The sequence below is a fragment of the Anopheles cruzii genome, chromosome 2 (assembly GCF_943734635.1).
Source record: "Anopheles cruzii chromosome 2, idAnoCruzAS_RS32_06, whole genome shotgun sequence".
In the NCBI taxonomy this organism is placed as follows: Eukaryota; Metazoa; Arthropoda; class Insecta; order Diptera; family Culicidae; genus Anopheles; species Anopheles cruzii.
In genome coordinates this window covers 16,589,983-16,601,452 of record NC_069144.1, presented here as the reverse complement: position 1 = coordinate 16,601,452, position 11,470 = coordinate 16,589,983, and the positions used below count along the sequence as shown (strand labels likewise).

Here is an 11,470-nt window from a genome sequence, read left to right as displayed (position 1 = left end):
TGTCTTTGACAAGGTCGAGGACCCTATCGACGGACGCGAAGACTCCTTTAATAAGCTCGTCGGCGAGCTCGGTTTGCCTCTGCCTCACCGGCGATCTCGCTGTCGTCGAGCTTCGCGCGAATATCGCCGCCATCGGTGGCGCGTCTTTCTTCGCATCGCTCATGATCGCGCTGTCCTGTTTGGGCCAGTCTCACACACAGCCGACCCGACACTCACGCGCCGTCGAGCGGCCTCCACGCGCACACCGACGAACGGCCACTTGCCGCCGCACCCACTACTACACGGATGCTGCTGATAGTCGTCGTCAACGTTGATATTTTTGGCAAAAACTCACGCACACCGCCTCGCAGACGGCTGGTCTAGCGGAGCCAGCTGACTAGTAGCGTCACTTTGCCAATAAACCAAGGCGCTATCTTTTCGCTCTGCCGCCGATCCCGACGGCTCACTACACTTTTTCCTTGTGCCTGCACGCTACGGCTTCCTTGTGGAAGGCGCCGTCATCGCTCACTTGCCGTTAGCACAATTAAATATTGGCTTTTACCGGAGCCTGATGCAAACGCGTGTGCTTGTTTGCAGTCTCACTCACACATCATCGCTACCCCATAAAAGTGCAGTAAAGTTGTTTTTTTCTTTTCATTGACTGTTGCATCCGACAGTGTCTGGTGCATTGATAAGCGGCCACCGCAACCCCACGGGTTGGGGTCCTATCGTGGACACGGCCGGGCAAAAAAGGTATTTGCACGTTGGGCCCACGTTTTGGAACAGGTTTCAAGGTGACAAACATAACCTCGGCCCGGCAACCGCCGGGGTAAGTTAGTTTGGCCACGCGAAGCAGAAAGAAGTTTTTCCATATTTCCAACTAGATGTATCAGTTGTGCCCCTAAAACTAAAACTGAAAATAAAACGTTTGTTTGATAGATATAGAAGGTTTTCCTCGAAGTATTAAGCCTTAAAACGATCACAATAAGCAAGTGATTATAATAAGTTCTCGTTCTCCCCATTATTTGCGAAAACTTAAATTTACAATGTTGTTTAAATGTTTGACGTGGTTTTAGATTGGAAAAACGTTCGACAGTAGAATTCCTACTATTAACAGCCTTCTCTTTCGGAAGTGAGTTCTTTCAAGGTTTAACAAAAACCAATTGGACGCGCATGCCAATATGATAAACATTGCAAGCCTCCGTCGACCGGCAATCCCGGTATTTTCCTCCAGACACTCGTTGGCTCGTTGACTACTCAACCCGACCCAACGCACGGGGAAAAAGCTCAGCTTGCAGTTGATAAAGAAGATAGCAGCGGTGCACATGCACACCGCTCTCCCCGTGGCCTCCAGCGGCCGCGCGGAAGGTCGGCCCTACAACCCGACTTCACTTATCAGGCTTTGATAATGTGAAATTAAACATTAAGAAAAATATTGTATAAATAAGCTGAGGGCGAGAGTGGGTGGCATGCGTCCTCGGGAGAGTGATGCGATGGGAGCGTGAGGCAACAATAAAGCTCGTCCCTATCGCCACGGGGACCCCGATCACTATCGTGGCCAATCCAATCGACAGGTTGGCCAATCAATCGACGTCCGGTCGGTCTGTAGGAGTCGCCCTGTCCACAGTTGGTGGCCGGCAACCGGAGCGTTCTGATACCGCTCCGATATTCGTCGGTTCAGTGGACAGTCAGGACGTCAGGTGGAGAAGTGTAATTGTGCCAGGGAGATCCACAAAGTGCCAACTTAACACTTTTCCTAAACGTAGACCTGTAGAAACAAAATGGGCAGCATTGGACAACCCGGGGCAAGCAACGTGACCGCCGTTCAGCCGGTGGCCAGCGCGTACTATCCGTACGGTTTGCCCGGCACCGACGAACCGTACGATAGTAGCTTCCACATCTTTCCACCGGATTACTGCACCCCGGAATACGACTACAGGACCGAGTAAGTCACCGGCGGACAGAAGTTGGGAACATCGAAGTTGGGATCTATTCGGTACGCAAGCGGCGGTGGTAGCCATCCATAAACCAGCGATTGACCGTCGTCGAGATTACTGGCCGCGTTATCTAAACTGGCCACAAACAAGTCAATAAGGGCGATAGCGGAGAACGGGCGCCTCCATCTGATCGGGGTGGATTGGGCTCCGAAAAAAGATAGGCCTTTTTCGGTTTTATTGGATTAGTCGTTAACGCTCGGGCGCCACTTCACTTTGATTTTGAGTAATTGATTCGGGGGCCACTCAAGTGGCGCTTTGCGAGATTTTGGATAATCGCCGCCTAATTGCTTTCGAATTATTTCGATTGGCGGTACTAGGAGGGAATGGGGAATTACAGCACAGGTAAGGCCACCTTGAGGCGAGTTGAGATAAATCCTTTAGTTAATAGTGTTCCAAAGTTTTTCACGAAAATGCCTTGAATTAAACTGTGCTCTGCATTGGCGCGTTGTTAAGCGAATCGACCCAGTGATTGAAAAACGGTCCTGCCATTCTATCAAATTTCAAACGCCAATCAAGCTTGACATAGCCTTGGGGCTGTCGAGCCAGAGAATCCCTATTTGCGTCCGTTATTCGGCGGAACGGCTTTCATGTCAAGATACAAATCAAATTAGGCTTATATCAATAATTGTGGTTTTCACAAAACGGCAAACGCCAGGCAAAAACACAGGGGCCACGCTACTTAGGCAGAGTTACAATGTATCGCGGGAAAAGGCAATCAAGCAATAGTTTTTCGTTCACCCTGTTCTGTCGGTTGCCGGCTCAATCAACTCGAAAGCGGAAGGACCCATTTAGCATGACGAATGGATTCATTTCGTGCTCCATTTTTTATGCTGCGCCCCCATGAATGGTTAAGTGTACGCTCGGGTAAACGCTACTTAAACTACCGAAATGGAAGCTCCCAAATGGAAGCCGATGTGAAGCTAAAAGTGACCCAAAGGAATGCGGGAGACCCTAGGACTTACGGACCATTGTGATATAGATTTTTTTTAACAATTGAAAGCCTCCATGCAAAATTTGAAGGATTGGTTGAGGATCTGAGCCTAAGGATTTGACACTAATACATAAAAATAGTAACTAGTAATTCACTATGCTAACCAACTGATCTGGACGCCATACCGAAACAACATTGCCTTGTGGGGTGCTAAATATGTATAACATAGTTCAAAATTTTCTAAGCAACTTCTGTCTACGCCCTCAGGGCGGGCGCCCCTGTTTAGTTACGAATAAAAATCCTCCCGAATCTCAAAACAGCAATCAACCAGGGCTTACACGGGCTCGTTTCGAAACTAGACAACTTGCCCCACCAAAAAAAAACGGCAAACAGTCTCGTAAAACGCGTAGCGAAATGGGTTTGTTTGGAAAACCAATTACAAAGTTCCCACGGTGGTCCCGGTGGCGGTGGGCTACCGATGCTTAGCTACGGTGAACCAGCCACAAGTGAACGAGCTGTTGAAGGGCCACATCGCGAAACCCTTGCGCTGTCGGCAGAAGGACTTGGGGTCAGAAGTAGCTGCACTCACGGGGCAAGTGCAATTGCACTTCGTTTGCCAGCGTTTGGTTGCAGTGCTGATCTGCCACACCAGCCAATTAACTTCTGTCGTTGCCTGCGTTTTTTAGAATTAAATCAAACCGACAGACACGCGTGTCTGTGTGTGTAGTTTTGGTAGGAGACAGAGCGGTGAAATAAAAATATGCTCCTGAAGAGACGCTTGCCGTGACTGAGCATAAAAAATCATTACCAAGGTACACGCGTCCGGGGCCGGTGATGGCCGTGGGAACGGGCGCGACTGGCTTTTCTAACAAACTAATTTCCACAACGCAGAAAGACTGCAACGCAAGCCAGGCACCCTCTATTGCGCATTTGTGCCGGTGAAAGTCTCGATCTCAGGTTTACGATCGCCTGCCCTGCCCTGCTCATCCGTAATTAGGAGCTATTTATGCGATTGTTTATGCGATGGCGCTGTTTGATGAGGTCCCGGTTTCTTCGTTGGCGGTGCAAGGATATGCTTCATTTCGTTCGATTGCTCACCAGTGTGTGCGGGTTCTCCAGGGCTCACGCCACAAGTCAAGTGTACGTTCTTTGGGGGTTTTTTTGAGACTTGAGCGAACGACTCTACAGCACGGCATTGGATGCAGCCAACAACCGGGAGTTGTCGACAGAAGGCACGCGATTTGCATATGAGTCTGTCGTCTCTTCGAGGGTGCTGCTTTAGCCAGCGAACCGAACACATGTTGTGAAGACCACCGCGGCCATTTCGTGCTAAACCCATACATCGGTTTCACCGGAAGCCAAATTCCCCATACGATAAGATTTATCGCTGGCGCGCGCTGATGTTCATCAAACCGCGGCAAGTTTCTTCGCTAGTTAGGCTGTCGGGCTTCATGGGACTTTAATCGACCTATGATGGGGTGCACTTAGGGCCGGACTGGCAAAGTGGAGTTTTGCGTGACCGCTTACCCACCGACTGCGACGTAATGGCCAATCAATGGCTGTTCATATCATATTCTGCAGTAAAACTAGTTTAAATTGAATTGTGTTCGATCGTCATTTCTTGCGACATGCCACTATCGATCAGCTTCGATGTTCAGGTTGACGAACAGCAATGTGATGGAACTGTTGAGCGGCTTTTGCAGTCATATCCCTGAATTTATTCTTGTTTTATCGTATCCTTTGGAAAATATTTTATTTGGGTTCGATAAATGCTCCAATTTGTTACGTTTGAAATCTAAATTTAAACGTAAATAACTATTCCAAAACAGGTTTAACAAACCACCAAATTTAAATTGAAAGTACTTAAAAAGTGCTCAAAGAGCGGCGCGTTTTCCAACGCAACGCCTGCTGCACTGCTTACGCTTATTACGCCACGGTTGCCTAGAGCTTCAGTTTATCTCCTTCTGGCTCCCATTTGGCTACGCCCCTTTTTTGAAAGGGAACCACTTTTCCACCCACCACCCGCTAGTTCAACAGGAACTACAATCAAACATGGTTTCCTTCAAACGTTTGCATAAGCAGGAAGAAAAGGATACAACACCCTTGCACTCTTTCCTGCTTGCTCGGTTTTCCAGGACATCGCACATCCTGGCGGCCGCTAGAATCTGCTGAGTTTGGAACCATTGGCTAGAGAGACCCGTATTACAATGTAGCCCATCAGTGTCCTTACAAAGTTGAAAGCGTGCGGGTCGCGGCCTTCTACACCAACAACATTTTGTGTTGTAACTACTTTTGCGTAGTGTAGTTAACTATAAACCACCGGCAAGATGTTACCGAAAGACAAATCCGGCAATCCGCAGCTGGAGAAGCTGCTGACCAAGTGTGCACCGTTTTTGTCGTGGGCTCCGATCTTTATGCCGGCGGCCACACTCAACCACAATCTGCTGCGGGCAGCCCTTTACCCGATCGTGCTGAACTCCTCCATTCCCCGGTGAGGATCTTATCGAGACGGGGATTACTCGGGCAACGTGTCGTGGAAGGATAAGGCACCGCACGTCGATGCGATAAACCGTAGATAGTACATTACTTTTCCTAGCAACAGTGATAAGCTGCAGGGGATTTTGCAACATAGTTTACAGTGTACCTTTATGGGGTTTTCACAAAGATTTCAAGTTTCATCGGCATTTTTTAAAGTATATGTGTTGAATACGAAACAAAGTAACATTTTATTGAATCACATGTTTTAAGAAAAGTCTCAAATGGTGTTAAAATTAAGTTTTATAGATCATCATCATTGTTTATTACTAAATATTAAATTCTTAAAATTGCTTTAAAAGCGCATAGTGCTCATCCGTCTGTCTTTGACTATTCACCGTGAATGACTCTTTCTGTGATCACTCTTTGACTCCGAATCCCACTCCTCCAGACTCCTCGATAGCATACGAATGGCGCCATCACAGCGATCGCAACGGTTTCACATCAGCAACATCTTGGAGCTCAACAACCAGCAACAACAGCAGCAGCAGAGCGACAGCGCCAAAGATCAGCCCATCATATCGAACCTTTCTTCATCCGCCTCCCTGCAACAGCATCACCAAGCTTTCCATCCTTTCACCATTTCCGAGCTAGAAACCCAGCAACTTCATCACCATCCAGCCCCATCCGGCCCAGGACTGGAAGGTGGACCCTCCGGAGGTCCTTTCCCCGGGAATGGCACTACGGAGGAGTCTTCCAGCTCCAGTCATCTCCCATATGGTGCTGGGGATTCTTCGCATACTACCAGTTGTTTGCCACTCCAGTCTGCCCTCAATCCTGCCACCGTTAGTTCCACGATTCCTTATGACCCGCCGCCATACTATCCGTATGCACACCACCATCATCTGTTCGGGGGTGCAGGTAGCGCCCTGGGGACCCCGCCGACGGTGGATCCGTCTAGGTCGACCTATCCCTATCATCATGCCGGCGTTAACCTTGATTATGGTGAGTTTAACGACTGGCAGTGTGTGCGGGAGATAACACAGCTTTTAACCTGCATTAAACTTGTGGCTCTGACATCGATCGATTTCCATTATTTCCACAGTACCGTCGGTAATACAGCATAGTGCCATCAGTGACGCCAACGGCAGCCATCAGCAGCTCAGCCCGGATACCACGTCACCCGGACCGGAACTTTATTCGTTGGCTTCCTACAACAACATACCGCGCGTAGTGAATGAAACTTCCGACCGGTTAGCTGCCCTTGCCGAGCAGCATTCGTCCCAGGATGGGCCTTCGCTCGATGCAGAGTGTTCCGTGGATACGAACAACAACCCAAATCGCTCCTGTGACACCGGCACGCCGGACGACTTCGAGCCACCGACTCACCCCGTTGGCCGCTCCAGTGGAACACGCGGTGGTCAATGTTCCAGCCAATCGGGCACTACGGGACACAAAAAACGGAAGCGACGCATTCTGTTCTCCAAAACGCAAACTTTCGAGCTTGAGAGACGTTTCAAGCAAGCCCGTTACCTATCGGCACCGGAGCGCGAACATCTGGCCAGTGTGATAAACCTAACGCCGACGCAGGTTAAGATATGGTTCCAAAACCATCGCTACAAAACGAAACGGGCACAAACGGAGAAGACCGCTACCGGGTACGGTCCGGTCGTCGGTAGTAATCCTCCGAAGAAGGTTAACGTTCCGGTGCTGGTGAGGGACGGAAAACCGTGCTCGGATGCCATACAACATCAGCAACACCAACATCAGCAGCAGCACTTGCATCATCAGCAGCAGCAGCAACAACAACATTCTCATCCGCATCCTTCTTCGGCTCACTTTCTAACGAACGGCATCCACCATTCGTCTTTTGGGGTTCCCGGGATCCATTCCGGACATGGCGCTTCACCGCGCATGTGGTGAAATCCTTGCGATAAAGAGAGAACTATTTCATGTGCAATAACCAGGTCAAGTTTTCACACGTTGGCCTAATTTAAAAGAAAGTGTTAACAATAAAATAAGTAACAATAAATATTTTTTAAACGAATAGAAGATTATTGTTAAATTTGCAGAACCATGAAGAAAGAATACATTTTTATTGAAATAAATCGAAAAAGTAGTATATTTTAACAGACTATTAAAGAATAAAAGGTTTTCTCGCACCTCAATGTCAACGTATTGAAATATTTGAATTAAAAGCAGGGCTGATTGTGGCTCTGCAGCGCCACTGGCGGGAAACACCGATCTGACAGTTGAGAATACTTATTCACCACGGATGAAATGACAGCTCCGCTGCTGTCATCCGGGCGCAAAGCAAAGAACAAAACGCCGAAAATAAATAAATTGCCACCGTAAACCAAATCCGTTGCCCGTTGTTGTGGGCTCTTCTGGGGTCGGGACATTGGCTGGCAAAGAAACAAAAATGTATTCCAGGATCCGTTTTTGAGAAGTAAATTCTACTGTCACAGGTTATCGCGAAATCTCAAACCCGCCAAGTAATCCAGTAATGGAACTGCCTTTCTTGGGTGATACGTTGATCGTTCTGGTTTCGCAGGTGCGGCTTTACACCTTTCTGTCCTACCGCCCATTAAGGGTATTAATTCATTGTTTCGTTGGTTTTTGATTGATTTCAGTTAATTTTCTTCATCGGAGGATGGCTGTTTTTCGTGAAGCAACTGTTCCGGAACTACGAAATACGGCAGCTGGTTGTGCAGCTCATCTTCTCGTTGACCCTGGCCCTATCGCTGACGATGTTTGAGTTGATTATTTTCGAAATAATCGGCTTCCTAGACTCGACTTCGCGCTACTTTCATTGGCGCCTCGGCCTAACGCTGCTGCTGATTATGGTCATCGCGGTGATACCGTATCTCATAGCCTACTCGTGCATCAGCAACGTGCGGATCGGTAACTGATGTCTTTTAAAATGTATCTCAGGAGATCTAATTTTCCGCACCTTTTCTCTCCCCTTGGCATTAAAGTGCCCGCAAAGTGGGTACAACCGCTGACCACACTCATCTGGCTGTGCTATCTGTACGGGTTCTGGCGCATAGGCGACCCGTTTCCGCTGCTCAGCGTTAGCCGCGGCATTTTTACGATCGAGCAAGCGGTCTCGCGTATTGGCGTCGTCGGCGTGACCGTGATGGCGATACTATCCGGGTTCGGTTCCGTCAACTATCCGTACACGAGTATGTCCTACTTCATACGGCCCGTCTCGCAGGCCGATGTGATCAACTTGGAGCGTAGGCTACTGCAAACGATGGATATGATACTGGTGAAGAAGAAGCGGATCGCGCTCGATCGCAGGAGAAACAAGCCGAACCAGAAGCAAAGCATCTGGGGCATGATCAGCAGTGTAACGCAGAGACCGGCCGGTGCAGAAAGTAATATATCCAAAAGTCGTCGTTGATGACGAACTTATCTCTATCCTCGAATTCTCCGCATAGATATTGGACAGTTGCGATTGGAAATTTCCGCCCTAGAGGAACTGTCCCGCCAGCTGTTCCTCGAGGTACATTCCATGAAAAACATGCAGGAACGAGAACGGTGGGCCGGAACGCTGCAGGGAAAGTACTTCAACGTGCTGGGGCACTTCTTTAGTTTGTACTGTTTGTGGAAAATTTTCATCGTAAGTGAGGCTTTCAATTGTGTATGTTGCGGTTTCCATTTAATTACTTCCTGTTTCCACAGTGCACGATCAACATAATATTCGATCGTGTAGGTAAAAAGGACCCTGTTACACGAGGCATCGAAATTGCGGTGCACTGGTGCGGTTTCGACATGGACATCGCCTTCTGGAGCCAGCACGTGTCATTTCTGCTGGTCGGCTGCATCGTGGTCACCTCGATCCGGGGCCTGTTGTTGACGTTGACGAAATTTTTCTACAAAATTTCCTCCAGCAAATCATCAAACATTATCGTGCTGGTGCTGGCCCAGATCATGGGCATGTACTTTTGCTCGTCGGTGCTGCTGATGCGAATGAATATGCCTGCCGAGTACCGGGTGATCATAACGGAGGTGCTCGGTGGGCTACACTTTAACTTCTACCATCGGTGGTTCGATGTGATCTTTCTCGTGAGCGCACTGGCTACGATCGTGGTGCTTTATCTGCTACACAAACCACCAAACGTTGACAGCAGTATGTGAAGGGTGTAAAGTGAAAAGTATGATCCTAACCCGCTGTGTATCCTTTGCTCGTACTGCTCTACAAGTGTGATTGTGCTTTATTTTTAAATCCATTCCGACGTTCCCAAACAGCATACCGACGGCCATGACCAAAGGCTGTCAAAGATTCTTGTTGTAAATAATTTAACCGCGAACAGGGCAAAAACGAAAAGAACGACAATAAAATAAAGTTCTGATACCAAACATGAACCTCCGCCCTTGGAAGTGCTGTCGCAACACATAAATTATACACCCGGGAAATACTGAATCCATTTAGTTAATACCGTTTTTTATGGTCCACGCCATAAGAACGGGTCCCGGCCGAACCACGGATCACAGGCGAGAAATTATCACAATTTATTTCTCCCCTTACGGCCACTTCAATACGATTCAAACCATCAATAGTTAATGAGTCAGCACCGTGGGCGGGCGACAACTGGAACAAATGGAACGTCATCGTTGCACTGCTGGCCCCTCCATGTGCCAGGCGGAAAGGTTCCCCAAATCTCAATTTTGCCGTTTCAGCCTTCGGAGCGAATGGGCTGGCCGTTTTTTTGGTTTTCTTCTACGACGGGCCAGCGGCAGCGTTCGTTGTCATGCCGATGGTCCATTTTATGAATAAACAACTTTTCGGCCCAGCAAACAATCGGCTTCTGGTCGGGTCGGAAGGACGAAGTCACGAGTTTCGAGGCGAGGCCGCAACTCGTGCCATCCACGCCGTGGAGAGGCAGTCGAGCGGCTCACACGACACACCTCGAAGCACGGGAACTAACATATGACTACGGGTGATGCGAGTTCGTCATAGAAGGTTAACCGCTTTCGTTAGCACCACCGCTTCTTGTGCCGCGTGTTCCGCGTATGTCAATAGACGTGCTCCGATCGCGAGTGCCATGCCGCCGGGTGTTTGAAGCATTAATCGATAGACCGTTCAGTTGCCGTTCGGAGTTGGATGAAAGTGAATTTATTTCATTCGCGACCCGTCATTTGGTTTGTGATTCAAAGAGGTAAACAGCAAATTTACAAAGCTCACGGTTGAAAGATGGCGCGTTACGACACTGGAAAGGTCTTGTACGACACCGAAGCCAATCGAAAGCAGGCGGAGAGTAGTAAATAACCTTCCGTGCGCCCTTTAATCATCTCTGCTCTGCGTTGCACTTCGCTTTAAAAACAGTGTGTCCAATCGTGGGCAATCAATTTCACACACATAAACAATCAATCGTTGTTTGGTCGAATCGTTGGGCCCCGACGGTAACGCTGCTGTGGCATGGTTCGACAACAGGTTGCAAGTTGCGCCCGATGGCCGGAAGTCGATCGGGACGTGAAATAACGACACCGGCCAGAGGCTGCATCCGTCGGATGTCCGTGTGCTTCGGGAGCGGAGCAAAAGTAAATCAGCCGTGCCGTGAAGATAACTGAAAGGGTGACACCAAAAGGGCAAGTTCAATATCGGACCAATTAACAACCCTCAGGATGGCGACGTAGTGGGGCCGCACTGGGCTGGCGATTGTGAAGGTGACGGTGATGATGCAGTAGTCAATTAGTTGTGTGTGTGCAGTGAACCATAATGGGTTGCAACACTAGCCAGGAGATACCGAACTGCATAGGCCAGAAAACAACCGACTCGGCCGCCGCCCTCGGTGACCTACTGGAAGGTGATATTGAGGAAGGTAAGCCATAAACAAAGGTTATTCAAAGTTCACAGTTCAGTTTAACAGCTGCAACGTTGCTACATGGAGGCGCCTGGTACCCGATGGATACGCCTGGTAGTTTTGGTTGCTTCCCATAATTGAGTGTCTCTGCAAAAGGGAATTATGAGCCGAGAAATGATGACACTGTATCGAAGAGCAAAATTGCAAAAAATCTAAATTCATCATCCTTATATCTTCACTACCGTTTCGTACTACCATTTAACAGTTTCTTCGAGTGA

At 48.6% G+C, this 11,470-nt stretch overlaps 3 protein-coding genes across 3 annotated transcripts in view; all 3 read left to right on the top strand.

Annotated features, from left to right (window-relative positions):
* Positions 1 to 1,703: 1,703 nt before the first annotated feature.
* On the top strand, positions 1,704 to 7,335 carry LOC128268914 (homeobox protein vnd-like). Its single transcript, XM_053006217.1, has 3 exons — positions 1,704 to 1,924; positions 5,834 to 6,387; positions 6,488 to 7,335. Exons 1-3 carry the CDS (start codon positions 1,761 to 1,763, stop codon positions 7,303 to 7,305), a joined length of 1,536 nt encoding a protein of 511 aa, XP_052862177.1. The 5' UTR covers positions 1,704 to 1,760; the 3' UTR covers positions 7,306 to 7,335.
* Positions 7,336 to 7,745: 410 nt separating this feature from the next.
* On the top strand, positions 7,746 to 9,686 carry LOC128268915 (Golgi pH regulator). Its single transcript, XM_053006218.1, has 5 exons — positions 7,746 to 7,936; positions 8,016 to 8,286; positions 8,361 to 8,762; positions 8,826 to 9,007; positions 9,070 to 9,686. Exons 1-5 carry the CDS (start codon positions 7,889 to 7,891, stop codon positions 9,523 to 9,525), a joined length of 1,359 nt encoding a protein of 452 aa, XP_052862178.1. The 5' UTR covers positions 7,746 to 7,888; the 3' UTR covers positions 9,526 to 9,686.
* Positions 9,687 to 11,068: 1,382 nt separating this feature from the next.
* The window catches only part of LOC128268916 (neuromodulin-like), a 46,054-nt gene continuing 45,652 nt past the window's right edge, over positions 11,069 to 11,470 (top strand). Inside the window, exon 1 of the mRNA XM_053006219.1 lies at positions 11,069 to 11,210. Coding sequence (XP_052862179.1) covers positions 11,108 to 11,210 — 103 coding nt within the window. The 5' untranslated portion in view covers positions 11,069 to 11,107. The remainder of the gene's footprint in view (positions 11,211 to 11,470) is intronic.

Bases quoted from the DNA above. Each gene is read 5' to 3' on its own strand.
- LOC128268914 (XM_053006217.1), top strand. From the start codon at position 1,761: ATGGGCAGCATTGGACAACCCGGGGCAAGCAACGTGACCGCCGTTCAG. The intron at 1,925-5,833 runs GTAAGTCACCGG...CCACTCCTCCAG, and splicing joins GAATACGACTACAGGACCGA to ACTCCTCGATAGCATACGAA. The intron at 6,388-6,487 runs GTGAGTTTAACG...TTATTTCCACAG, and splicing joins CGGCGTTAACCTTGATTATG to TACCGTCGGTAATACAGCAT.
- LOC128268915 (XM_053006218.1), top strand. From the start codon at position 7,889: ATGGAACTGCCTTTCTTGGGTGATACGTTGATCGTTCTGGTTTCGCAG. The intron at 8,763-8,825 runs GTAATATATCCA...TTCTCCGCATAG, and splicing joins GAGACCGGCCGGTGCAGAAA to ATATTGGACAGTTGCGATTG. The intron at 9,008-9,069 runs GTAAGTGAGGCT...CTGTTTCCACAG, and splicing joins GTTTGTGGAAAATTTTCATC to TGCACGATCAACATAATATT.